Source organism: Dermochelys coriacea, chromosome 10 (assembly GCF_009764565.3).
Source record: "Dermochelys coriacea isolate rDerCor1 chromosome 10, rDerCor1.pri.v4, whole genome shotgun sequence".
Classification (NCBI taxonomy): Eukaryota; Metazoa; Chordata; order Testudines; family Dermochelyidae; genus Dermochelys; species Dermochelys coriacea.
In genome coordinates, this window is record NC_050077.1 from 7,577,721 (window position 1) to 7,603,795 (window position 26,075).

The 26,075-nt window shown below is 54.1% G+C and overlaps 1 protein-coding gene across 3 annotated transcripts in view; it reads right to left on the minus strand.

Annotated features, from left to right (window-relative positions):
• Positions 1 to 2,541: 2,541 nt before the first annotated feature.
• The window catches only part of RAI1 (retinoic acid induced 1), a 135,765-nt gene continuing 112,231 nt past the window's right edge, over positions 2,542 to 26,075 (minus strand). For 2 of the 3 annotated variants that reach the window (XM_038420251.2, XM_043493257.1), the window contains 4 exons: positions 14,330 to 19,940; positions 10,027 to 10,120; positions 7,894 to 7,943; positions 2,542 to 6,235 (listed from right to left, as the gene is read on the minus strand). In XM_038420251.2, coding sequence (XP_038276179.1) covers positions 6,221 to 6,235; positions 7,894 to 7,943; positions 10,027 to 10,120; positions 14,330 to 19,924 — 5,754 coding nt within the window. In that variant the 5' untranslated portion in view covers positions 19,925 to 19,940 and the 3' untranslated portion in view covers positions 2,542 to 6,220. The remainder of the gene's footprint in view (positions 6,236 to 7,893; positions 7,944 to 10,026; positions 10,121 to 14,329; positions 19,941 to 26,075) is intronic. The other variant, XR_006274532.1, reaches the window with a different exon arrangement.

Here is a 26,075-nt window from a genome sequence, read left to right on the forward strand (position 1 = left end):
GGTCTTGGGCAGGCCAGGACTCCTGGGTTCTATTGCCTGCCTGCATGACCGACGGGGGCATCACTCCCCATTGCTGGGCCTCAGTTTCCCTGGTTAGGGCAGGAGAAACGTGCTGTGGCACAGGGGGTCTACCTGTGAGGCACAGGGGGAGGCCAGTGGCATGGATTCCTCCTGGGGCAGGGCGGTGATGGGGAGAGGGGAGGCCAAGGCATCATTACAGGACAGCCAGGGGCTGGCACCAGCCCAGCACTTGCCCCAAGGATCAGAGTCCTGTAGGGTGGCTCAGAGTTGGACCTTTTGCTGTGTTGTGGCTGGGCCCCAGGCCATCAGCACCCGGCAGAGCAGCCTAGGCCAGGCCAGGAGGGCGTGTGATGCTAGGAGGAGGCTGACCCCCCCAGGCATGGGACGGGGGGGGGGAATGTGGTTGTGGTCTGTGTCCCAGTGCAGGAGGGCTGAGAGGAGCCAGGCCCAGTGTAGTGCTATCCCCTCAGCAGGGAGGGAGCACGCTGGCCCCCCTCATCCACTCCCCATCAGGGACAGGGTCTTCCAGCGGGAGGGGGGGCACTTCACCCCAGTATGAGCCTCATCCATATGAGCTAAGCTGGGGCTCAGATGGATGTTTGATACCGGACGCCCTTCCCCGCTTGGCCGGCTCTACTGCTGCCCTACCCTACCGCCCCCACCCCCACCCCGGCCTGGAGCTGAGTGCCCCGAACCGTCACCCCTCAGCCTGGACCTGCCCCTTGGCGCAGAGACTCGGCCAGCCCTGACCACTTCACCGGGGCACACCCAAGGTGGGCAGAGAAAAACCGTGCAACACCCCCCCGCAAGGGCTGCAGCACCAGGTTTCTGCCAGAGGCTCTGGCACGAATTGGCTGAGCAATGTTAGATGGGGGGGGGGGGGGGCGCAATGCTGGAGCGCGTCGGGCGAGGTGGTCCCAGGGCAGCAGCACTGAGCCGGGGGAGCAGGAGCTTATTAGACTCTGGGTTCGGGCCCCAGGAAGTGGTGGCAGCCCCTTTGTGTGAGCTGTTTAGGGGTGGCTGTGGCCAAGGCCAGGTTAGGAGACACTCCCACAGCGGGCAGGGGGGCTGGGCATGGCTAAAAGGGCCTAGTCGGCTCACCCACGCCCCACCCACCCATCCCGTAGGACCCACGAGACGCTGTTGGTTTGTGTAACTGCAGGAGCACCACGGGCACTGAGTGGCACCTGCACACGGCAGTGCTGGCAGTTGAGCCAATGCTTTGGCTCTGCCCCATGCATGTGCACACACGCACAAACACACACATACAAACACACCCCCTCCCTACCCTGCACTCCAGCCCAGCATCACAGGGCTGGGGCTGCCTCTCAGCCTGCAGGCCCCAGGGACTGGGCATGGGGGAATGGGCTCCCTGCCTCTACCCAGACAGGAAAGTGGCGCCACGGGCATGGGCCCTGCAGGTGCAGCCCAACATCAAGAGCCTGGCTGCCTGCTTGTGGTGTGGGATTATACCCCCCGCCAGCCTATGGGATGGGGGTTTACGTGACCCTCAGGCCACTGTAGGCAGGCGCCTGCCCCATGTGCCCAGCGGCACCAATGTGGGGGGGCCTATCAGGCTTCAGCTGGGCTGATGCTTTGCGGAGGGCGGGGGGGGGGCAGGACTCTGGCTGGCACCGCGGTGGAGTGGCCCAGCAGGGCCTGGGCCTGTGCCTGTGCAGCGCCTGGTGCAATGGGGCCTCCCTGCCGCTCCGCTAATTCTGTCAGTGCCGAGTGCTCCGGTGTGGCACATAGATCCCCCCACCAGGGGGCATCACTCTCCACACTGGCTCTCCAGCCCGTTACTTCCCACCTGCCCCCAATCCACTTGGCATCTTGCACTGGCCCGCCTGCTGCATGACCCTGCCCAGTTAGGGCAACCAGACCAGATCTGGCAGCGCTGGGACCTCAGGGGAGCTGTTTCCAACACCGTGTGAGGTACAGCAGTGATGCCCAGGAGCAGCAGGATACCCCCTGCCAACCCAGCAGCCAGGAGGGGGCAACGTGGGGAGGGGGGGGGTGACCCGGCAGCCCAGGCTCTGACAGTGACTGGTACGTGGCCAGCCCCGTCGGGCCGCGATGCCACCGCAAGCAAAACCAGCAGAGGATGTGGCTCAGCATCTCTGGCCAGTGAGGCTCCGCAGCTGTGAGCAAGGCTGGAGATGGTACGAAAGGCCAGCTTCCCCCAGCCATTAGGCCGTGCGAGTTCATAGCAGCAGATGGCAGAGGGGGTCTGGAGGCAGCCTGCATGGTGGCTCTGGGGCTCCCCCCTAGCACGGGGGGACTACCATGGCAGGGCAGTGTCTGCATGAGCTAATGATACCTGGCCAGACACGGCTGGCAGTGTTGGCAGGAAGAGACCTGAGGGGACACTGGGGCAGATGCGGGAAGGGGCTCCAAGCCCAGAAGCTGGACCAAAAGGCCCCGTGGGAAATCACTGTTGCAACCTGCATTCTCTTCCTCAGCTGCTGCCAGGGGAGGAGGGTCGGCGGGAGAAACACAGGCTACGACTGGACGTCCACATACTTCCAAAACAATTGTTGTATCTTTATTGACGTTCTGAATGCAATGACCTGTTTTTTACTCTTAAGGAAAATAAACATCTTTTAGAAACAGCTTGTTACACACAATCTTCAGTGTGAAGCAATATACTAATAAGTACACTAGTCTGAACATTTACAGTCTTCATATATATTATATATATGTATATGTATACATATATATACACTATATAATGAGGCAATATATAATACACACGATTTACCATTTTACAGTCATATGTACAAGATGCCACTAAAAATAGCCAGGATTTCAGGCAATGGTGCCAGGGACACAGATAGTTTTTTTTTTCCCATGGCCCATGGCAAGCTTCTGAAACAACAGACATTTCTCGGCCAGCAAACATTGAGGGTGACGTCAGTGGTGGTGAGATGGCGAGCCAAGCATGGCAGCATGAAACGCGCACAGTACTACCACCAGACAGGTTACAATGAGTGAATTGGCTTTGCTTGGGCATGGCCCTGGTTGGGGAGGGGTCCAGATTCTTGTCTGGCGCAATGCAACAACTGCTTAGGCTGCGGGAGGGGGTTGTCGTTGCTCACATCCAACCATGTGTGATTCCAACCCGAGTGTGATGTTAAACAGCTATCATTTCTATATGTACGTAAGTAGAACCTCAGCGTTACAAACGCAGCAGGAACAGAGGGTGTTCATAACTCTGAAATGTTTGTAAGTTGGAACAAAACGTTCTGGTTGTTCTTTCCAATGTTTACAACTGAAGTGACAGAATAGAGCTTTGAAACTTCACTATGCAGAAGACAAATGCCGTTTTCCCTTTAGTTTTTGAGTAGTTTACGTTTAACACAGCAATGCACTGGAGTTGCTTTTTTGTTTTGTCTCAGTTGCGGCCTGATTGTGTACTTCCGCTTCCAAAGGAGGTGGGTGGTTGCCTGGTCAGTTCATTACTCCGGCGTTCGTAACTCTGAGGTTCTACGGCAATTCATTTTCAGACGGGCTCATTCCTTCTGGTGTACGTCAGTATGGCCAAGATGCCATCCAACACACTCGGACAAATACCAACCCAAACTGCCTTTGACCCCTTTAAACTGTGCGTGCGGCTCTAGTTCGTGTCCCTACGTTTCTGACTATCATGGATTTGATTTTGGAAATCTCCCGGAGGGCTTCTCATTGGTGTCAATGGGCCAACACACCCAAGGGCTGGAAAGATCTAGTTCTGCGCTAGTGGGCTGTTTCTGTCCGTTCAGCCCAATCCATTTACTATCCCTCCAGCCTCTGTGATGGAGACAGCATTCCCGCAAGAACAAAGAATGGGCTGTGACATCATGGAGTGAATCAGCTAAGTGGCAAAGGGGCTAGGTCATGGTTACACAAGTGTCTCAGCAACCAGCAATGCTGGGGAACAAAAGATACGGGGCACCTGTATGCCCATTTAATGGGGCGGGGAAGTGTGTGTGCATAGTGGAAGGGGCTGGTAAATTCTTACAGCTCTAAATGATTGCGGGCTGCTCACCGAGGGCGATTCTAACGAGGGGCGCTCGAAGGTCGCCTGGTTGGGCATATGCGAGTTCAGGACTCACTTGTTTTAAAAAAAAAGGACAGGAGCAAAGCTAGAATTGCTTCCAGCCCCAGCCGCCTCCAGCTGGAGCCACTTAGCCAGCCCCGGGGGTCACCCAGCCCAGCAACGAGAGAGGGCACTGCATACCCCATCACCTCTCCTGCCACATGGGACTGTTTCTAAGAGCACGCCAGCGGCTGTTTGGGCCGGCTCAGACTAGAGCTGCTCAACGACTGCACTGTCTGCTCCGCTGACAGCTCATCACAGGGTACGGTGAGGGAGTCCCTTCACCCACCAGAACTCCTGCCAGCGCCGGGGCACAAGGGGCGGCTGTTGTGAAAAATGCTGGAGGGGTCCGAGTGGCCCAGAAGTCCAGTTTTCAGCACTCCGGAGAGATGGGAGCTTGGCCCTGGTGTGACCCACAGGGCAGGGTGCTGGGTGGGTATAGATGGCCTCTCAGCCGTGTACCAAGCCAGGCCAACCCTGCGGAGAGGGTGAGATCTGACAAATCCCTGCCCAGCAGGGTGACGAGGACTAGCACCAAAATCCACATCTGCTCCTTAAAACCCAGCTGCCAGCACCTTGGTCACTCTGTGGTTCCTGGTTATGACAAGGACGCACTCTTATCTAGCCCAAGCAGCGGGGAAAGGGCCCCCATAAAGCTCCCCAGCACACATGGCGGGGGAGGAGGGAGGGATTGGGACTCTTGCAGGGCACACAGCAGCAGCAGGCAGCATTGGGTACAGAGGGAAGAATGGCGTGCCGGGTTGCTGAAGCCAGCAGCCAGGGCAGGGTCCGGACTGGTCTAATGGAGAAGTATTGCTTGTCACTCCCTGCCTGAGCTGCTGTGGGTGCGTACAGGGCTCCCCCTAGAGCGGCACACCCCAGTACACAAGTCCCGTCCAGAGGGAGCGAGGGCAGGAGGGAGGCACTGAAGGCCCAGAGACAACACAGGAAGGTGGGGTTGAGATCATTCTAATGAGTTAAACTCCCTTTTCCCATCCAGAAACTCAGCTCAGCCTTCAGTGTGGCTGCAGCAGGGGAACCTCCGAGGGCCGAAACCGCGTTTCCGCCTCCCCATGCACACACCAACATCCGCCCCCCAGCGTCTCCCGCAGCAGCCTCTGCCAGTCGGCCCCCGCCTGCCCCCGCGCCCCATCCCCGGGGCTCACAGCAGGGGACCGGGGCTGCAAATGAAAAACCAAACCAAAAGAGCAAAGTGTTGTTTCAAACATCAGGCCATTTTTTTTCTCATGTCGAGCACATATATACAGACAGACACCATGAGGTTTGCTGAAGGCAACATCTCAGATCAGATCAGAGTGAGATATGGAGGACTGGAAAGCTCTCATAGTCCAGCTGTTCCAGAGTAAGACAACATCGTCAGTAACCCTTTTACACTGTACTCCCACCCCGCCCCAGCCCACCCCCACCCCCACCCCTGTGCAGCTAATGTAGTTCTGAAACATAGTCTGTATTTGCCATGGGTTTTGTTATTTGCATCATCTGGGACCGGGTCAGAGAAGCCACCATCCACACGCCGCCTTCGTTCTCTGGTCAAGGGAGTCCCACCGCAGCAGGTATACCCAGAATCCACTTCAAGGGGAGGTGCTGAAAATGCTCCAGGCCGGGATTTACCTGGGGCCTTGTCCCAGGTGAAAGATGTTACTATCAGTGTCAGTTACAGGTCCTAAAGGGGAGAGGAGGAAAAACCTGGAACTGGATTTCTTTGCCCACTGGCTCCGGGGTAGAGTTCAGAGGGGGAAGGAGAAAAACGTGGAAATGCTTTTACGTGCCCACCTGGAATGGCTCTGGATAGAGTTCCAAGAAGACCCTGGAGCTAGATCTCCATGCCCATCCAGAATGGCTCTGGTAGCGTGTTGCAGGGAGCAGAAGGGTAGAAGCAGAACCTGGAACTGGCTTCCCACCTGGCCTGTATTCTGGGTTCTCCCCCGTCCCAGGGAAACACTATTGCACGGGGGAATGGATGCAGATGGATACATTCTGCACTTCCGTCCTTGCCTTTCCCTGTGGGGTCTTGTCGTTGGCAGCCACCGGTGAGACAAGCACCAAGGAGCCTCTGCGGTGACCTGGGCCTGGCGGAGGGGCGACTTCCCGGCAGATGGATTATAACAGCTGCCTCTGCAAAAGAAGCCGAACGGGTTAATGGATTGGCAGCCAAAAGGTTAACTTGCTGCTTTGGGGGGCCCAGCCCCTCCAAGGAGGAGGGGGAATGGTGTCGCCTTCCGGCTGAGCGGGCTGAATTCCAGGCCTGGCTTTGCCAGCACGCAGGGAACAGTGGGCATGAGGCAGCCGGAGGTGGCTGCTGACAGCTCGAGGACTCCCTGGGTTCACCCTGCGCCTGGCACTGCTCGCCTGCGCTGGGCACAGGGCAAAATGACAGCACGCTCCAGCCAGGCTGCAGGCCTGTATCTGCTGCCCGTCAGCTCGACACACAGAACAGCCACCACCGGGGGCAGCAAGACTCATCTCTCAGCAACCTGCCCTCCTCTGGCTTGTCCCTTTGGATTCAGTGCCACGCTGGTATCCTGCCCTCCCCAACCTCCCTTTCCCTTCAGAGTCTTCCAGAGAAAGGGACACGTGCACCTCCCCCCGCTGCCGTCCTGTCCTTCCCACGCTGGGACAGGTGTCCTCTTCGCCACTGGTCCTGAACCAGAGGAACTGCCTTGCAAGGCCTGTCCCTCCAGCCTCAGCTATACACTCTGCAACTTCAGTTTAACAAATCTGCTAGTGGGAGCCCATTCGTCTACGGGGTGCTGTGCATTCCCCCCAGGGCCACAGCCCCTGGCTTCCCTCCCTGGGCATCAGCAAGGCACGTGGGTGCCCAGAGCAGTTACCCTACCCATCTGTACATTTCTTCCCACTCATCAGACCAGCTGGTGATGACTTGCCCGGTCTTGTCCTGACCGGATTATAAATGACAGCAGGGCCTGGCCCAACCTGCCCCCGCACCCCCACCCCGATCCAAACACTCAACCCCCAAGCTGTGGGCATGTTCCCAGTCTGGATCCTGGTTGCGCAGCCCTGACCTCCAGTCTGATTGGCTGTAATAAGGTGCACATGCTGTAGCTGGGGAAGAAGAGAGGCAGGAAGTGCTTTTACCGCTGATTAAATTATCGGGCCCCTGGTCAGCATTTGGAAACAAGTTCCTGAGGGAGGACAAAGCCCTTTGTCCCAGCCCTTCTCCTGTTGCTTTGTGGGGAGGTGGTGGCAGCAGCAGCGACACTCCCCCTCCCCCCCCCACCGCCCACCTCTTCCCCTCCAACGCTCCCGCTTCAACCTCACTTTGTTCCCTGCCTGCTTATGCCAGGCAAAATGCCAACAGGCGCAAACAGCTCAGGCCGCCGGCGGAGCAGGAATCTAGAGGCAGCTTGATGCGGTTTCTCTGGGAGCTGGAAGGGAAATCAGGGGGTGCGTTTTCCCAGGAGGGCAACAGACGTCTGGGACGAGTTGTCGTTCCAGAGGCTGAAGCCAACAGAGCAGGATAAATAGGCTTCAGAGGGAGCTGAGATTTGAGGGCAGGAGAGGATGGTGACACGGCCAGAGTGCAGAGGTGGCTTGGAGGCCGGGCGGGATAGGCAGGCCATTGGGATTGATTTCTGCTCCATAGGGCTGGCCCTGGGCTGGGAGGGCGGCCACGGGGCTACCTTAGCCAGCACCCGCCCCCCTCAGCCTGCTGGGATGGGAGCTGTTCAGGGGAACACACAGAATTGCAGGGGCTGTGGCCAGGGAAGCCAGGAAGAGAGGACAGATTCCTGGGTGGGGGGCTCTGGACTCACCTTATGTTTGGGACATTTCAGAGAGAAGTTCTCTTCAGTTAATAAGCAACCTGCGAACGGAAAGGAGAGCCCTACTTTAGAGGGTGCGGGTGAGGCAGCTGTGTGTCCCCCCCAGCGTCCCACAACGACCCACTTCCACCCACCATTAGCCACGGGCTGAGTTCTCTGAGCTGGAGGCAGTGGTGGAGCTGTGAAGCCTTCTCCCTACCCCTGCTGATTTCCCCTTTCTCACAGGCATTGTCCTGCAGTGGAGAGGACTGAATGGGACTCACTCTAGTGTCCATAACTGCTCCTCCTCAAGCAGCCAGAGGGGCCGCTCCTGGCTGATGGGAAGCCTGGGTTACGTCAGCCAAGCCCGGCAGGAGCTGTGCCAGGCCCCCCCACGGCTCACCCAGGACTCCTCAGCCTGGACCTGCAGCACCCACAGAGCTCTGCCTCAGCTCCTCAGCTTGGACCTACTCTTGAAGCCCTGGAACCAGGCTCTGCTCTGCTCCCCCAGTCCCGCCATTGACCCTCAGCCCCAAGCTCGGGTCTCTCCTGCCAACCGCACTTCGCTGCGCTAAATGAGCAGTGAGGTTTCATGTGGCCATGTTTCTGCCAAAGGGCTAAGCTGAGACTGGCCAAACTTATTCCCCTGGAGGCTTGAGCGGGATTTGATGCAGGCCGTCCAGAGGCTCAAGTCTGGGGAGATCTTGCTCGGTGGAGATGGTCCCGCCCCATCCCAGTCTGGCACATGTGCCTGGGTGACTGCTGGGGGAGCTGGCACTAGCTGGGAACAGGGCTGGCAGCTCTTCCAGGCCTCTCCTCTCTGCGGGAAAGCTACCAGTACCAGTGGATGTCTGCGAGGCTGACATTACCGCAGTGCAAGCTGTAAAAGAGGCTGGGGCTGCTCACAGCCTCCTCCAGCTAGACAGCTTCCTGGCGAGGCCGCCAGGAGGATGGGACACAGAGAGACAGGGGATGGGGAATAACACCTGCGGCTGCTTTGATTTGAAAACGCTTTCCCAACACCAGGCCCCACCCTGGGATTCCTGCAGAGATCTACAGGGCTGACTCTGGCCCCTTTTACCTTAACTGCTTACTGCCCACAACATCACTGTGCAGCGGGGTCCTCACCCCCATGGATAAACTGAGACACCACATATGGCCGGGACTCAACCCAGTCCCCCAGTGAGTGGATGGCAGGGATGGGATCAGAAGTGCCCCCCTCAGCCCAGCACCCCGCACAGCTCTCTTCCTTTCACTCTCACCCTTCATTCCTTCTTGCCTTTCTCACCCTGCCTTTCTGAGTGAGGTTCCAAGACTGGCCGTGGCAAAGTGCCCGCGGTGCCATGCTGCAATTACTTTTAAGACTATGTCAGTGGTTTTTGACTGCCACATAAATACCGTCCCATCCCTCTGGTGCACGTGCATGGCAAACTGACACTTGGTGATAACAAAATCGATTGCAGGGGCAAGCAGACAATAACACCCTTGGTCCTGGCCTATTAAAAAGACTTTTCCCTTCTTGGAGCCTTCCCGATACAGATCACCAGTAACTCTGGCACCGAGAATGAGTGGGAGGTACCATTACACCCTTTCACAAAGGGGGAAGCTAAAACCCAGTGAGACTGAGTAACTTGCCCAAGGACTTACAACATATCTACGGCAGAGGCAGGAGGAGAATGCAGGAGACCTGACTCCCAGCCCCCGTTCTAACCACATAGTGCCACCCTGTGAATGATCAAGCACATGATATAATACTAACTAATTAGACCAGCTGTGGTTCCTGTGAAGGGGGGACTAGGCCTCGAATAGGAGGCGCACTGGTCAGAATTGGTGGTGCGTTGGCGACCTGCTGAGGGAACTCAGAGGCGGAGGGCCAAGTCTGAAGTGCATTGGGGAGCACACACAAAGCTGGGTGCAATGCGCTGGTGCCTCTCGTTTATGAACCCCCAAATCACATGGAGCGTTAACGCTCAGAAAAGGCGTCTCTGAGCCAGCCACAATGGAGGCTTATTCCCATCTTGTATGACTATCCTCATGCATGGGACTCGGGAATCGTGCCAGGAGCAACCGAACCCTCAGGAGCAGGAAGTTGAGGTCCTTCAAGCCCTCTTGACCCAAATCCCTCCTCTCCTAAACAAGCCTTACCTGTGTCGATGGCACATGCGTAATGATAGGTTTGGGCACATCCCTTGTGGCAGCACCCAATGGTTGCTCCTGCTTGTTGGCAACTAGAGCATCTCTTTAAATCCACCAGTGAGGCGGGGGGAAAAAGAGAGAGAGAATCCAGTGAGGTCCAGCGAAGTAAATCCCAGATACAGCAACTAGCTAGTCCCCTGGCAGCCATGGAATGGCCAGGAAAAGCTGCCAGTTTCACATCCCCATCAGGTTCAGATTTACCCTGTTCATTCCTCAGCCCCACAAAGCCTGGTTGAGCCCTAATAGCTTTACCAAACTCATTCACTTCCCCATGACGATGAGGTGTAACCCTTATTCTACTGGGGATTTGGCAACAGAGCATGCTTCCATTGCTCCCACTGTCCCTGGGATAGCACTCCTGCCTCTTTTCTACCCACTCCAGTTCAAGAATTCTGTCTCAGTTACCACAACCACTAACTGGTGAGCCTGTGGAATGGACACAGCCTTTAACCTGTCCTCTCCAAGGCCTACCAGTGGGTTTTGTTAACCACCCCATTTCCGTTGACCGTACCCAGAATTGCAGGCCAAAGAACCCCAGTAACCAGACCCAAATTTGAATGCTCAGAGGCTGTGGCAACCATTTATGTTCTAAAAGGGCATTAGCCCAGTGGGGTGTTGGGATGGGGTGGGGCTAATGCAACCCGACTGTGTGTCGGGGGGGGCAACTCCTCTTATTGCAGTGGGACAAAACACTCTTCCGTGACTGCCCAATGAACTTGCTTGATGTAGAACAGTCAAAATACTCTGCCCTCCTGGTGCCTTCCACCAGAGGATCTCAAAGTGGTTCCCAAATATTCATTAATCCTCACAACCCCCTTGTGGGCTAGGTAAGTGTCGTCATATCCATTTTACAGAGGCACCCACAGGTGGCGTGACCTGTCCAAGGCCGCCCAATGAGTCAGAGACAGAGCTGGGTCTAGAATCCCAGCTCTTCATGTGCTCCAGTCTCCAGCTCACCCTGCGCTGCGTGCGAAACGTATATGGATTTTGGGTGTCGTCCTCTTTCTGAACCATTCTGGGAACACGAGCTGTCCCTTACAAGGCCTGGTACAACTTGGAGTCTGTGTATGCTGCACAGCATCAAACGGCAGTGCTGGAGAACACCCAGCCAGGGACCTGAAGGTGGAAGGGTCAGGAGAGAGAGGGCACCTTGCCCTGTGCAACCTGCAGAGGCCCAGAGGGGAGGATGCAAGAGGAGCTGAGCCCAGAAGGGGAAGATTAAAACCCTGGAACTGCAGGGAATTGACTGTTTGGATCTACCCTCCTCATGCTACCTGATCCCAGTTCCTAGCCATGACATGGGGTTCACTGCGTTAGCATATCCTCGGGCTATATCTGCTCACTCATGCCTGCCTGCTCAACAGCAGAGCTTGAGAGCAGAATTGGCCCTTTGCCTCTCCCCTGTCCTGGGACTCAGCAATTCCCAGGTACATCGCTTACAACAGTACAAGTGCAAGGTGCAGGTGAATGAGGGTCCAAGATGAGGAAAGGCTGAGCAATTTCTACAGACCCACCCCTTTAGGGGCTTTGCAGCTGGGGATAGAGGGCGAATGGATGTTTAAAATGTTCCTGATTAGTTCAGTAAGCTATTTAAATAACAGTAATGACATGCTGTAAAAACACAGCAGAACGCCTTATAACATACCATTATCTGCACCCAGCAATACTTCTCTGCTCTCTCAGAGCCAGATCCTTGGCTGTCATCAATCAGGTTAGCTTCACTGAAGTCAATGGAGCTATGCCAAGTGACACCAGCTGAGGATCTGGCCCTGATTGGCTCTCTTTTGCTCGGCAGGGTCTGATGATGAATTATTACCAGTTCAGTGTCCCCACTGCTGAGCATGGTGCTTCAGAGACACAGAAGAGGGCAGGGAAGAGATCCCTGCCCGGAGAAGCTAATAATCACTGTGCTTTTGAGCTTGTCTATTCTGCTTGTGGAAGGGTGTGTGTACGAATGAGGAGACGCATTTAGGCATAGGTGTAAATGCGCCAGACAGCATAAATGGCCCAGGCTAAGGGACGTTGTAAGAACCGTCCAATGTGGCATATCCACTGACAGCCTCAAACTACTTGGTGTTTTGGTAAAACCATGGATTTACAGACTTTCAGCTGAACAAAGGCCAGTATGATCCTTTAATCTGATCTCCTGCATAGCCCAGATCAGACAACATCACCCACTATCCCCTGCATCCAATTTTGGCGGAGCTAGAGGGTTTTTTGTTTTTTTTTTAAAGAAAAACATCAAGTATTGATTGAAGGGCTTGGAGCAGCCATCACATTGGCACTGGAGAAACCATCACATTCCCTAGGTAAACTGTCCCAGTGGTTAATTACCCCTGCGTCTTATTTGCACTAGATCTTTTCGGCACAGAAAAGAAAAGGGGTAGAAGTGAAGGAAGAAGGGTCCCTTTGCCCTCTACTCTGCCCGTCACTGTGGAATCTGGCCAGGCAGCTTCTGTTTCTTCATCCCATTTCCCCTTCCGTCCCTGTTCCTAGCTAGCATTGCACCTCTGAGATGCAAGCCAAGCTGGTTGCAGTAAAGGTGGAACAGTTTGCTTCCAGCAGATCTCAGAGTCCCCACGGGTGATTGATCTCCACAATTTTATGGGAACATGGAGGGTCACCTTCCCACACAAAGAAAATTTAATTTAAGGCCAAAATAGGCATCTTGGGTGGGATTTTCAAAGGAGCATGTGTCTCACCGAAAGTCAATGGGACTTGTGCAAATACATCACTTGGATGCTTTGAGAATCTCGCCCCTTGTTTTCAGCTTCTGCCCGGGCCTGAGGCGTGGTTACAGGATACCTGTCGCCACACAAACCCCATCTACGCCAGTGCATTATTTTTTAATTTCCTGGGAGCAACATTTCTTAAGACAATTGGCAGGTTTTTATTGTTGCTCCTCAGGCTTTTTATTAACGCACTGTTACGCCTTGTTGTCTAACTGTACCTGGGGTGCTGCTGCTTACTGTGTGTGCAAGGGATGGGTGGTACGGGACACTGTTCTGTCGCCCATCGCCCATCCACACCTCGCTATGCCCCTGGGGCACAGCGGGTATGTAACCAGAGCAGTGGAGGCTGGTGAGGTGAAGGTGAACATGCTAAGGTGCCATTTGGAGCCAGTCGACAGCAGCATGTAAGGATCACGTGTCTGACTCAAAACGAGGTAGGTATTGGCTCTTCCTAATAAGACTCAGCTGGTGAACGTTTAAATCCCCTTTTCCCTCCATCTTCTTCTTCTATTTATTAACACTGTGTGAAGTCTGGGGACGTCCAGGAAAGCCCAATACAGGGCCAAACCCTGCAATCATTATCCAGGCTGACTTCCCACTGGAGTTGGCAGGATGTGGCCCCAAATGAATACTAAAGAGACACGGCTGCTCATTAATTGGTGTTCCGGTTTCCAATGGCTTCCCACCAGAGGGCACGTGGCATTTCGCTGGTGAAAAGGGCCCCGCGTTTCGCTGGTGAAAAGGGCCGTATGGGGGTTTTTAATTTCCCTATTTGAAAGTCGGCTGTGTTCTGTTGGGACGGCTAGAGAACAAGCTCTATTCGGGACGAGCATCAAAAGCCCAGAAGAACAGCAACACGTCTTGGGGCTCAGTGCAGGGTAACCAGGTGAAAATGCTCTGGCCTGCAAGATACAGATGATCTAATGGTCCCGTCTGGCCTTAACATTTTATGAGCCCCGACAGGGTCCCACTAGCCTTCAGTCCAATACCGGAAAAGGCATTACCAGTTTGTTCCTGCATTCAAACCGGGGGGGGGGGGGCGGGGGTGCACCGAGAGCAGGGGCATTTAGGAGGACGCCCTGCCTAGGCGGGGCGCTAGCTATCCCGAGGGCCTAATCGTGTCAGGTGCAGTGCACCCTTTGCTCCAGCTGAGGGGGCTCGACACCTTGCAGGATACAACTGCGAGGCGCCCGGAGTTGGAAATCTGAGCCTGCCTCTCAGGCAGCCCCATGTGCACTGGAATTCCTTTCCTAGGATGGCCTCTGAAAGGGCTACACCTCGACTCCCCTGCCAGTGACTGCAAAGAATGTGGTTAGACTTGTTTGGGGGATACAATCCTTATATCTTATGGCAAGGCTCCCCCCCACCCAGCCCCAAGCACCATCACAGCCATGGGTTTGACATGCCCTCTCTGATCTGGGCGATCCCGGACTTTTGCTAACGGGAGGCGGGTGTGTAGGGCTGGGTGAGCGGATGTGCACATTCCAAATGGCCCTTTAGCCTAAAGGAGAGGCTCTTACCACTTCAGCAGCCACCTTTATCGCCTCCTGTAGCCCATACAGCTTCCCTGCAACCAGGTAAACCCCAGCGGTCCATATAGCACAGGCTTCGTGAACCCAGTGCTCCTGCGTGTCTCCCACCGGCTCCTGAGACGGGGACTCAGCTTTGTTGCACTCGTGCCGTCTGGGCTTCTCTGCCGCTTCCTCTCCCTCTGTCCTCTCATCACAGCAGTAACAGCTTTGTAGTTTCCTAAACATCCCCCTGGAACTCGACCGGAGAGCGCCCTGTTTCGCTGAGTCAGCAGCACTGTCCGGCCTTGGCGGCTTCCCACTGATTGTACTCGTTGTACAATTATTATCTGTCGTTTTGAGCGTTCTCTCTGCCGGCAAAGGCACGGGAGCCTCTTCGCTCGGCCCCTCCACTTTAATCTTGTCTTTCAGCCTCGATTTCTTTTTCGGCAGGCAGTGCTCCGGGTAATACGGCCCGCAGAGATCCCCAAGGTCTTTGTAATTGGCGGGGTTCCGGCAGAGGCAGCAGACCAGACAGGCTGCGTTGAGGGCCTTGGACACCACTGGGCCCAGGTGCATTGTGGAAGATAAAGGCAGCGCCGCTTTGGGCTGCAGGGAGGCCCTGCCGGGAAGCAGGGCCTGGGCCGAGGACGAAGGCTGCTGCTCCTTGTGGAGCCTGGCCTCCTCCCCGGCTGAGTTGATGACGGTGCAGGTGGTGGTGAACTCGTTGCGCTTCTCCACCCGCACGTAGGGGGAGAAGGGCGGCGCTCGGCTGTCCGCCCGCAGCCGCTTGCACGAGATGTACTTGAGCCTGATTTCGGGCTCCGCAGGGTTAAGCAGCGGGGCCTGCTGCTGCTGCCGCCGCTTCGCCCTGCTTTTACACCTGGAGGCCACGTTCTTGGCCTTGCTGCGGGTGTGCCGTTTCCTTTGTCTCTTGGAGTAGCCATTGTAGCTGGAGTGGTTCGCTCGCTGCTTCTGCACCCGAGTTTGGGTCTGGGAGCTTCTCCCCTCGGGGGGTTCGTTCTTGGCCAAGTCTTTGTCCTCGCTCTTCGGCTTCTTCCCGTCCCGTTGTCCGTCTTCCCCGTTCCCCAGCGCGTCCCCCGGGCCTGCCCGCTCTCTGGCCGTCAGGAGCAGAGCAGGGGCGAGATGCACCCGCCTGTCCAAGGGGTTTTTGGCCACGCTGAAGGCTGCTGCTTTCCCTTTTCGGTTCCTCTTCTTGGGCAGCAGGCTGATGCTCTTTGCAGCCATGCTGCTGCCGTTGTGCTGCGCTGTCTCGGGAGATGAATAGGCCTCACCCTTGAAACAGTCAGAGGACAGTTTCTTACTGTTCATTAGTTTTCCTTTTAAGGGTCTGTTGTTCGAATTTCTGCATAATTGCTCTGCTACTGAAGCGGCAGGAGCCTTTTGTGCCATGCCCTGGTTTAATGGCCCCGCTTCTCCCACCGCTGGGGTTACACTTGCATTCTTTAAGGCCCGCTCCTTCTCTGCGCCGGCAGGGCTCAGAGGATTACTGTGTGCAGTAGCGGTGGCAGCGGCCGTTTTGCATGCAAACTTCTTTAAATTCGGCGAGGTGATCTTCTGCACAATGGCCTCCAGCTTCAGGCCCCTGCCTTTCCTCGGGGGCAGCACTTTTGTCTTCATGGCCCCCTGAAATGCTGCCCGAGAGGTGATTTTAATACAGACGTTGGGGGGTTCTTTAGCTGGAGGGGGCGTCAAGGCTGCTTCGCAAGAGCTCTTTGTGGGCAGTTGAGCTCTTGCCTTTTTGGTTGATGGCATCCTTTTAAAGAGATTGGGGGAGGCTTCGGGCTTCTCCTCTTTTGTGCTGCTGCTGCTTCTTAAAACTAAATTTCTCTTTTTGGTAGGGATAGGGGACACGAAGGTGGATTTTCTCTTCAGCGAATGCAACGGCCGCTCAGACATTTTGCTGCCCGTTCCAGGCCCGGATTTGGAGAGTTTCATTCTTTTGCCCACCTTCCCTTCTTTGTGTGGCCCCCCTGGGGGTGTGATCTTGAAGGTGGGGGGTAGATGGTTGTTTGAAAGGAGCTTCTTGGGTGTTTTACAGTTTTTGAGCCTGACATCTGCCGTCCTCTTCTCCCTTCTCCTTTTCGTGTAAACCTCCTGGGTCTTGGTCCTAGATCGCAGGATCATGGATCTCTGGTCCTTCACCTCTGCGTCTTGGGGTTCTAGGCCTTTAGCCTTTTGGCCAATAAAGTCCTCGTTCTGCATCAAGTTTGGGACCAGGAGAGAAGTGGGATCACTGGGATTTTGAACAACTTTTGGGGCCGGTCTTCCGGTGCGTTTCCTGGCTTTGAAAGCAACTCTCTGCTTCATGCCACACACTGGTTTCTTCCCTAACTTTTCTTGATGGGCCAGCACCTTCAGTCCTTCCAGTGGGGCTGGCGTCCTGGGCTCACTCAAGGCAGTGAAAGAGCGGGTACACATCCGAGCTGGCAAGCCTTCAGTTGGAAACCTAGGAGTCTGGCCATGGGCAGTTTTGTTTGTTGTTTCCATCTGACCATCTGGCCCTACACATGTGTTGGCCACCATGCCAGCTGCCTGGATGTCTTCGAACGGGCTTGGTATTGGTTTGCTGGATTCCTCTCCTTCTGACAGCCTGGAATGGACCCTCTTGCTGCGAAGAGTCTTGCCCCTCGAGATCGACTCTGATTTTGCCAGCAAATTTTCCGGTAGTATTTGCTTCTTTACCTTGACGGACAAGGTCGTTTCGGTCTCTGTCTTCTCCTGGAGGATGCTTTCGCCTACCGTTGTGTCCTCCTCAGGTTTTATGTGAGGCAGAGAAGATTCAAACCAACTTTTCACCTTGGTTTCAGTGCCAACTGCCGGGCCCAAGAGGATAACAGACTGTCCAGACAAACGAGAGGAGGGAGCTGAATCTTCTTTCTCCACTGTGCTTACAGTTTCTTCTGCTGATACCGGCACATCCTTGGAGGAGAGCACCGCAGCATTCTCAGAAGGTTTAGGTGGGGATGTATCGTAGATCACAGACTTCTGCTCTGAACTAGCCAGCTCACACAGAGATGAATATTCTTCTGGTTCCAAATCAGACTCCTTCAGATCTGGAGATGATATCATCGGGATTTCGCTGAAGTCCCCACCTGAACAGCAGTGCCTGGTATCCTCCAGCCACCTCTCACTATCTGCTTTGGTGGCCTCATCATACGTCAAAGTGTCTTCCTCCCCCATCTGCTGCTGGCTGAAGTCCTCAGCTTGTTCATTCTTGGCTGATTGTTCACTATCACATATATCCATGCAGCAGACATTTTTTTTCTCTTTGCAAGACCCAGCCAATTTGCTGTGGAACAAACCCTTGGAAAGATCTGATGATTGTAGACATGGCCCAAGCTCCTTCCACCTCAGGCATGATTCACTGATGCTTTCATCTGGCCAGTCAAAATGCTCCATGGCATTTTCGGAACCCACTGAGTTGGCTGTGGTGTTTGAATAGCAGCTGTAACTGGCGGCCTCAGAACTGGAAGTAGCAGCTGGGATACTGGGTTTGGAATTATACGCCAGGGAACTGGTGACTTTAAGAGCATTCTTTGTTTCAGTTGTTGTAAACTCCACTTGGGCATTCTCATAAACCTCTTCGCTGAAATCCTTACTGTTGTTTCCCCCAGAAGCTTTGTTTAATTTCAGGGGTTCGGTGTGGGTACCTGAGTCACCTTGGTTGGACCATGTGCTCTTAACCATTGAGTCCAGACCCGTTCTGTGATTTTCTACATGGAAGGGGGATTTTGCAGGGTCTTTGTTTAAAGCGGGGGAGTTGGCCCAGGCTTTGTCTGCCTTCTCGTTGATAGCGTCCTGTAGCACAATGATTTCGGAAGCCAGTTCCTCCTGAGACAGCGCACTCAGGAGCAGCCTTGGGCACTCCCTTTCATTGGTCATGTACTTGGTGAATGTTTCCAAGGGCAGGTTAGCATGAATACTCTGGAAAGAATCATCGGACTTCGTGGACATGTCGTCTGGAGAAGTCACTGAGCAGGTAGAGACCGACTCGGGCTTGGCCTTGGAGTTGCTGTTGACCCTCGCTGGACTGCGGCTTTGACTGCAATAGAGGAAATTTCTCTCTAGTTGATCTTCAGACCCGCTCAGATAATCAGCATCCTGAGCTTCAGCATGTACTGACTGAGGGGTGCTAAGAGGGTCCGACAGGGGGGTCCCTACCTGCTCGGCAGAGTATGTGCTGCTCTCTGGACTACAGTGTTGGCCTTTTAGCTGTTCTGGGGTCCTAGGAGGGTTTTTGATGCCTTTTTTCTGGGGCACTGCTGATTTTGAAAGGAGAAGCTGCTGGACAGTGTTGGAAATATTCTCGACTTGCGAGGTGAGTGCAGTTAGACTTTGTAAACTGAGATCGGACAGGAGGTTTTCAGGGATCTTCTCCTTCTGCAAGTTTTTGCAGTTCCCGGACTGAGCATCTGGACTCGTCCCATCTGTTGGAGAAGGATTCAATAAAGGCATGAAATGGCTGTGGTCAGCGATGCCAGCAGGGAAAGACCCTGTGCTGAGAGATTGCTGGCTGTATTGGAAATTCTCCAGGTTTGGCATCAGAGGAGATGGAGTGGAGCTATAGGATGGAGATCTACCAACAGAACGAGCAGGAGAATGACTTGAGCTAGGACTAAATGTCTGGTAATATTGCTCTGGTGTCCTCACAGGAGCATCAGTCTGGCAATAGGTCTGGCCTGGCTGGTTATAATGTTGGTACTTTGCTAGGTTTTGATAGTGAAGCGTTTCCTGGGCATGATGCCTTCCTTGCAAGGGCTGCTGCTGTTGTTGTTGTTGTTGCTGCTGCTGCTGGTCGTAGCTAATTCGGTTTGCCTGATAGCCATGCAGGTTCTGTACTCGCTGCCCAGATGCCAGGTTCGCAGCACCTCCAAGAGGCCGCTCGTGCTGTTGGCTGGAGGGCGCGATGCAGCTTTTATACGAGTGAGCTGCCTGGCTCCCTCCGGGGACGGAGGAGTACGTCGAAGATGCTGGGAACTGGGACTGGGAGTGCTGGGTAAAGTGGCCGGTCTGGGAAAAGGACATGGGTGAGGAGACGTCATTTTGGATCTTCTGCCTTTGCAGCTTGGGATATGTCAAGGCAGGCGGCTGCGGCGGTGGCTGGTGCGGCAGGTGCAAGGAATGAGTTCGGAACGGAAGCTGAGCCGTTTGCTCGTGGTACTGCCTGCTGCCGGCAGGAGCCGGGCTCTTTTTCATCAAGCTTTCCTCATACTTTGCCACTCCTCCGGCTAAGGATTGCTGCTGAGCTCCCCAGGTCTGCAGGCTCTCCTCCCCAGAATAGCGGGCCGGGTACGGGCTGTTCTCTTGGACTGCATAATTCGAAAAGGCCGGCCGGCCTTGCAGCTGCTGGCCAGGCAATTGCTTATTTCCCCTGTGGTATTTCTCCGCGGCGCTGTTCTCGTACCCTGGGTAAGGCAGCTGCTGCTGACTGTAGTACTCCTTCGCCACCAGCCTCTGACGCTCGCAGTTCGGCCCTGCCTGACTTTGATGCCTGTAATTCTCCAGGCGTGATGTATCTTGTGAAGTCTGCTGGTAGTTCTGCTGGTTGCCATGGAAACCACACCTTTCTCGAAAGGACTGCATGGCTGGGGCTTGTTATCTGTGAAGAGAGAGAGAGAGAGAGAGAGAGAGAGAGAGGATTCAAATGAAGCATTTTCTTTTACCTTGGGTTTGGGAAGGAGGGGTGGGGGCGTTATTTTGTTGTTTGTTTAAAAGCCGGTGCGAGATTTTGGAGATTTGTGCCTGTATTGCGGCTGTTGTTTTGCAATGCAGGCCTCCCGACTGTGCGCTATAGGCAAACCGCAGTCCCCCCCCCCCTTTAAAGGAAAACAAAACAACAATAAAACAAAAATCCCAATGACAATTCCTTTCCCCCCTTCTCTCTCCCTTACCAGCTGCAGTCTATTGACACCCTCTGGTTCAGGAACACTGAGCCCATCCTGCCAGCCCCAGCATCCCTGTGGGCTCAGATCTGCCAAGGACGGCAACCAATGCAGGCGGCGTCTGGATGGGGCTTGAATGGTGTTAGGTTGCTCAGTGTTTCACGCACCTGTTTTCCCATCCCTCTCTGCCCCTCGAGTGCTGGCAATCACTTAGCAAAACGATCCTCCCTCCTTTCCCCCCACACCCTCCCTTGGGATTTCAGGATCCTGTAATCCGGTTACAATGCCTCGGTTTTTTTAAAAATTATTAATCATTATTGTTGTGTTATTATTTGACCTATCAGCACTGAGGACAGAAACATGGGCTCTGCTATGAAAAGTCATTTCAACTTCCTGGTTCTGCTTCTCTGCTCCCCCCCCCGCACCCTCTCATCAATAACCTCCTCAATTGGTGTGATACCATCTGGAATCTGTCTGCCCCTTGAAGCAGACGTCTATCAGAAGAGCAGTGAGGCACAGCCATCATAAAACGTCCCTGGTTCCTATCCCCAATTCTGTTAGGAAAGGGGCAGTGCCGGCCTCATGTCTTCCATCTTCTATGTAGATAAACGGATAACGTGTGGTGAGCAAGACAATGCATGCTAACGAAAGAGTAAAGGTACATCCGCGTGGAGATCACCGATCCTGTGAGGTGCACAGAAGAGGCGTAGCAAGGAGCAGGCCCCACCAGCGTCTCTCTAGCTTGCTTTCACTGGAGGGGCCTGGGCTGAGGATTTGCTGCTGGCTCATCTGCACCTTGCGCAGCACCAGAGTTTACCAAATAGCGTGAGTGGTGCGTGAAATCCCCTTGGTGAGGGATACCGCTGCCTCTCCCACCCCAAACCACCCTCACAGCTTCCTCTATTGCCTGTCGCTGGGGCCAGGCGCAGGTATATTCCCACACTGGAAATCACATGATCTATCCACATTAGAGAAGGATTCTGGTCCTGCAGGTTTCCTTCTGACTCCTTCCAGGGGAAGCTAATAAAGGCAGTGGGATGTGACCAGAGAGGTCCCTCTAAGGGGATGTGGTCAAAGCACAGTTAACCCAGGCTCTTACCTGGGGTTTTAGCCCCAACCCCCTACCATCCACACACCATCTGACCTGGGTTAAGAGGTGCTTTAAAGCCGGGCTGCCTGACATGGCTGGAGGTACAGGTGAGAGCGCAGGCTCTGGTTTAACTCGGGCTGAAACACTCCCACTTTGCAGCAAGGATGTATGCGAGAGCTGATAGTCCTCCAATGCCTTCCGACAATTCCCCTCCAAGGAGGGGACCAGTTCTCCCACAACTGACGGAATGGATTGGGAAAGGATCCTGGAGTGTCTCAGCACAAAGAACCTGGGATACGCCCCAGACACACACACGGGTGAGTGCAGAGAAGGTGCAGGGCTATGGGCATGCTCACATCACCCAGGTTAGACGAACCCTGGGGCCAATTACCTGGGCTAACTGTGCTGTAAAGACATTTCCTACTACAGATGAGAAAGGCCTGCAGAATGAGCTCTGTCCCCAGAGATGGGAGGAGGAGGAGATGGACAGAATGAGGAATGCCTTAGCTGTTTGAAAATGGGGAGTCCTCCACATGAGTTAGAAGGGTTGATCTGACTCCCCTGGGAAGCACAAAAGGGAGGAGGCAGCTGTGGGGGGACCCATTTGTCTGCTCTAACAGTGAGGCAGCATCCCCATTCTTGTTGATTGACTGGCCCTAAACACAAGCACTGTGAATGCTTGGGGGGGGGCCCATATCCTGGCCAGCCAGCCTGCTTTCCCCACCAGGAGTGGTGACAGAAGGGGCCAGTGCCCCATCCTACGAGCTGGGGTAGGGCACACCGAAAGGCCAGCCTAGGTTCCTCTTCATACCGCTCCCATTCTCTGAGGAGCACTCTCTCTCTTCTCCCTTCTGTTCTCTTTCTGTGTTTATTAAGGAAATGACTTTAACACGGGGAACGGCCTCTCGCCCGAGTTCCCCACTTCGATTCCGGCTCTGGTTGGTGCATCTAACACATTACACCAGACACCTGCTGAGAGAGTCAAACCAGAGCTGTGCTCAGAGGTGGGATTTTTTTCTCTCTGTTTTTTGACATGGGTGTCTCTCTCTCGGTGCAGATCTGAGCCGTCATCTGCTCCTTTCTCTAAAGACTTCATGCTGGCTGTTAAAAACAAACCACCCCCACACCGACCCACACGCACCCCCCCAACACATGCAAAACACATGCACACGCATTAAAACATGTGCACGTATGCACCCCCCCACACACATGCAGTCAGACATGCGTGCATGCCCAATCAAACATCTGCATGCACCCAGACACACAATGTCATTCCAGTTTCATAACAAGCGCGGATACAAATCCCCATCACAACGGCCCCTGCAGCACGTAGCGCATGAAACAAGGTTACCCCCTCCCCTTTGCACCTTCTCCAGCACGACCATAAAATCCCCACATTCCATGCGGCCCCATCTAGGGAAGGTTGCGCCCCCCTCGTTCCGTTGCACCGGGCGGCATATTTACGAGGCCAGAATGTGCAAAACTCTGCGTGGCTCTAAATGAAGCTGCCTGCACCTTTGTCTGTTGAGCCTTGTCTATCTGCACAAATTACATTTCTGCTTTTATTAGTCCCAGATTGCTCTCATTTCCTGCTGAGTGTCCTGTGGATATCATTAACATTTCAGCACCTTTTATTTATTTATTTTGAAAACCAAAGCCTCTGAAAGACATGACCAAAAAACGCTATTAAAAGCTCCTAAGAAAGGTGGCATTGCTAATTTCCCCTTGCCGCCACCCTCCCCCAGCACCCCGTTATTCCACTCCCCCTCCCGTTGAATGGAATGCTGGCTCCGCTTAATTGAGCTTTTCTGTATTACAGCTGGATTTCCCAGTGTGCACAAGCAGCTGGATGCGGTTAAAGCATATATCTCGGAGAAAAGACAGTTCGATTAAAATACGGTGAACCTTGTGCTAAAGTCACCGGACGCAGAAATCGTGGCTTAACATTCCCCCGTCCCACCAAAGGGACTGGGGGAAGGAATCGGGGAACAAAAGAACACAAATGAAAGAGAGGCCCTGGGGACACGAGGGGCAGGGAGAAAACGAAAGGGTGGAAAGGGCCCAAAAGCTACACAAGGAAGTCGGTTTGAAAAATGAAAGCAGCTTGAAAAAACACTGGGCTGTTGCTTTAATAGAAGACTCCTTCCTTTCTCTTTGATTATTAATTATTATTACTTTTCCAAAGAGCCCAGGCAACGCCAGGCTTAGATAATGACACCGTTTGGCTGTGGGGGAAGGAGGGACGTGACATTAGCACAGAGAGAGGGGAATGAACGGGGGGAGATGGTGAGGGAAGGATCCAATTAGAATCAAAGCGGGTTTGGGTCACGGTGACATTTCCACTGAACCGATCCTCCGCTGGAAATGCATCAGGCTGGATGAGGACCCTCGTGTGAGGGATGCTACCTCTCTGGATTTGTCCCTTACCTGCCAGCCTCCAAAAGCAATAGTCTGTGAAGCCCCTGGAGCCAGCGAGGAAAGAGAAGGCCTGGAGCAGCCTAGCAATGGGAACTGATTAGCAATGGGGAGAATGTGCGACAGCAGCCACCTCCCGACAATAGCTCCTCCAACAATTGATGGCCCTGACTATCTGTGCCTCCCAGACTATAGGCTCCCCTCCCCCAGCCCCACACATTGGCCAACATTGAGCATGAAGGGCCCAATCTATCTCTGATGTATCTCTGATTCTTGGATTTCCAGGGGGACCCCTAACTCCGTTGATACTCACACTGTAGTATTAGGCTCTGTTTGGATTATGCAACACCTTGGTAGCACAACTGAGTTGAAACTCACTTTGGCTCCACAGTGTAGACAGGGCCGAGTTTTGCTACAGATCCTAAGCTAAAACCTGGCTTTCAAAACCTGGTTATAAACCCACCCAAGCCCATCCACTCCGGCTGTGCAAACCACATGATCACACAGGTCAGCCACACAGCCAAAGTCAGCAAAGCACGGTTGTTTCGCCTGTTAGCCAGGCCCTTCAAGACGGTGCAGCAGCATGCAGCATTCCAGGTCAGCGTGCCCTGCTGCATAACAGCCGGGGAGAGGGTTTTGTCAGGGTGACACAAATACCCTACGGCTTCATGCCATAAAGCATCTTCCCTCACTCTCCCCTGGACTGAAAGAATCCGAATGCAGAGATAAGCGACAGCACGGGGGAGAGGCGGATTCAGAGTTATGGGCAAGGGAGAAAGCTGCTTTCAGAGGAGACCTGAAAAGCGAAAGAGTCAATGAGGCTGAGATGATAAAAGGTGGCTGTTGCAGAGACTGTGCGAGGGGACAGGGAGGAGGCTGTGCTATACACTGGCTACAGCAAAACCACAGAGGGTTTTAAAAACAAGGCCAATGAGCTGGTTCAGGTCAATGGGACTTTCGCTCCCACTTCAGCAGGAACGGGATTTAGCCCAAGGGAAGCAAGGCAAATAACATCAACAGAAGCCATGGGCGGATTTCCTCCTGAGTACGTCTTAGGGGGAGCCCATCAGCACAAGGAAAACACCCACACAACCCAGGCTATTCCCCCTGGATCCTCTGCTATGCTTGTTACACACAAGGCTGCATTCTGCTCTCTGTTACCTGGGACAAATCCAGAATTCCTCCCCCCAAGCCCAATTCTGCTCCCAGTGAGTCCGGTGTAAATCCAGAGGAGTTCTGTTTGAATGAGTTCAGTGCTCTAGATTTATGCAGTACTGAGCACAGAGTTTGGCTCGTTTCCTTTGCTCCCACGTGCTGGGGATCCTGACCTGGGACACTCCAGATCAGATCCATTCCCACAGTCTGCGCTGGCTCCGGCGCGTCAGACATTCCATCCCCCGGCACTTCAGCCCCCACGGCTCCAGAGCAGCGAGACCTTGGCAATATGCAGTTGCCATGGGGACAACCTCTTATCTGACCAGTGGTTCGGACGATCACACTGTGCAGTGCAGGAGATGCTATTCAGCTGCGAGAGCCCCTCCCCCGCACCGACTCACAACTCTGACCGTGGGAGTCTCACAGAGGGAGATCCCCCAGAAATTATATTTCACGGCCACAGGAAAACAGCGATCACTATGAAGGGGAACATTATTTGCCTGCGATTTTTACCCGACTCCTCTGAAAAGAAGTCAGTGGAGATGAAAATGCTGGAAAAACCTTTGCAGAAATCTATGTTGTTAAAAATAATATATAAATGTTGCCTTCCTGGAATGATCGACGGGACCAAAAATGCATCAATAACGTACAAAAGCTTTGCCCTTCACAACCTCTCTGAGACAGGGGAATGTTGTTACCTCCCATTTTACAGGTGGGAAAACTGAGGCACATATTAGGCCCTGGAGGGGATGTAGGTAGCTTCCTGCAACTCTCACCAGCAAGCCCCTTTGATGAGGCAATCTTTCCTCAGCTGCAAGGAGGGATAGTGTGGCAGGGGAGCTTTTGAGGGCAATGATCACAGAGTAAGCTGGGAAGAATGTTGCGATGGGCAGATAATGGAGGACATGGCTAGAGAACAGAATGTGTGAAAATAGCTCTGCTTCATCTTGGAAGGGATAAGGGAGAGGCGAGAGAGTCAGCTGCTCTAGCAACAATCCCGCTGAAAAAAAGAGATCCATAAATACAATCCATTTGCTACAGCGGCGGACCCTACAGAAACTGTTTTAACACCATGAGTTTTACAGACATTGAAAATGATTACTTGTGCCTCAGAGCTCCTGTACATCTCCCTGTTCTGCCCCGGTCAGATGGCGTCTGCACTTGTTGGATTGGTCCCAGTCTCTCTCTTTAG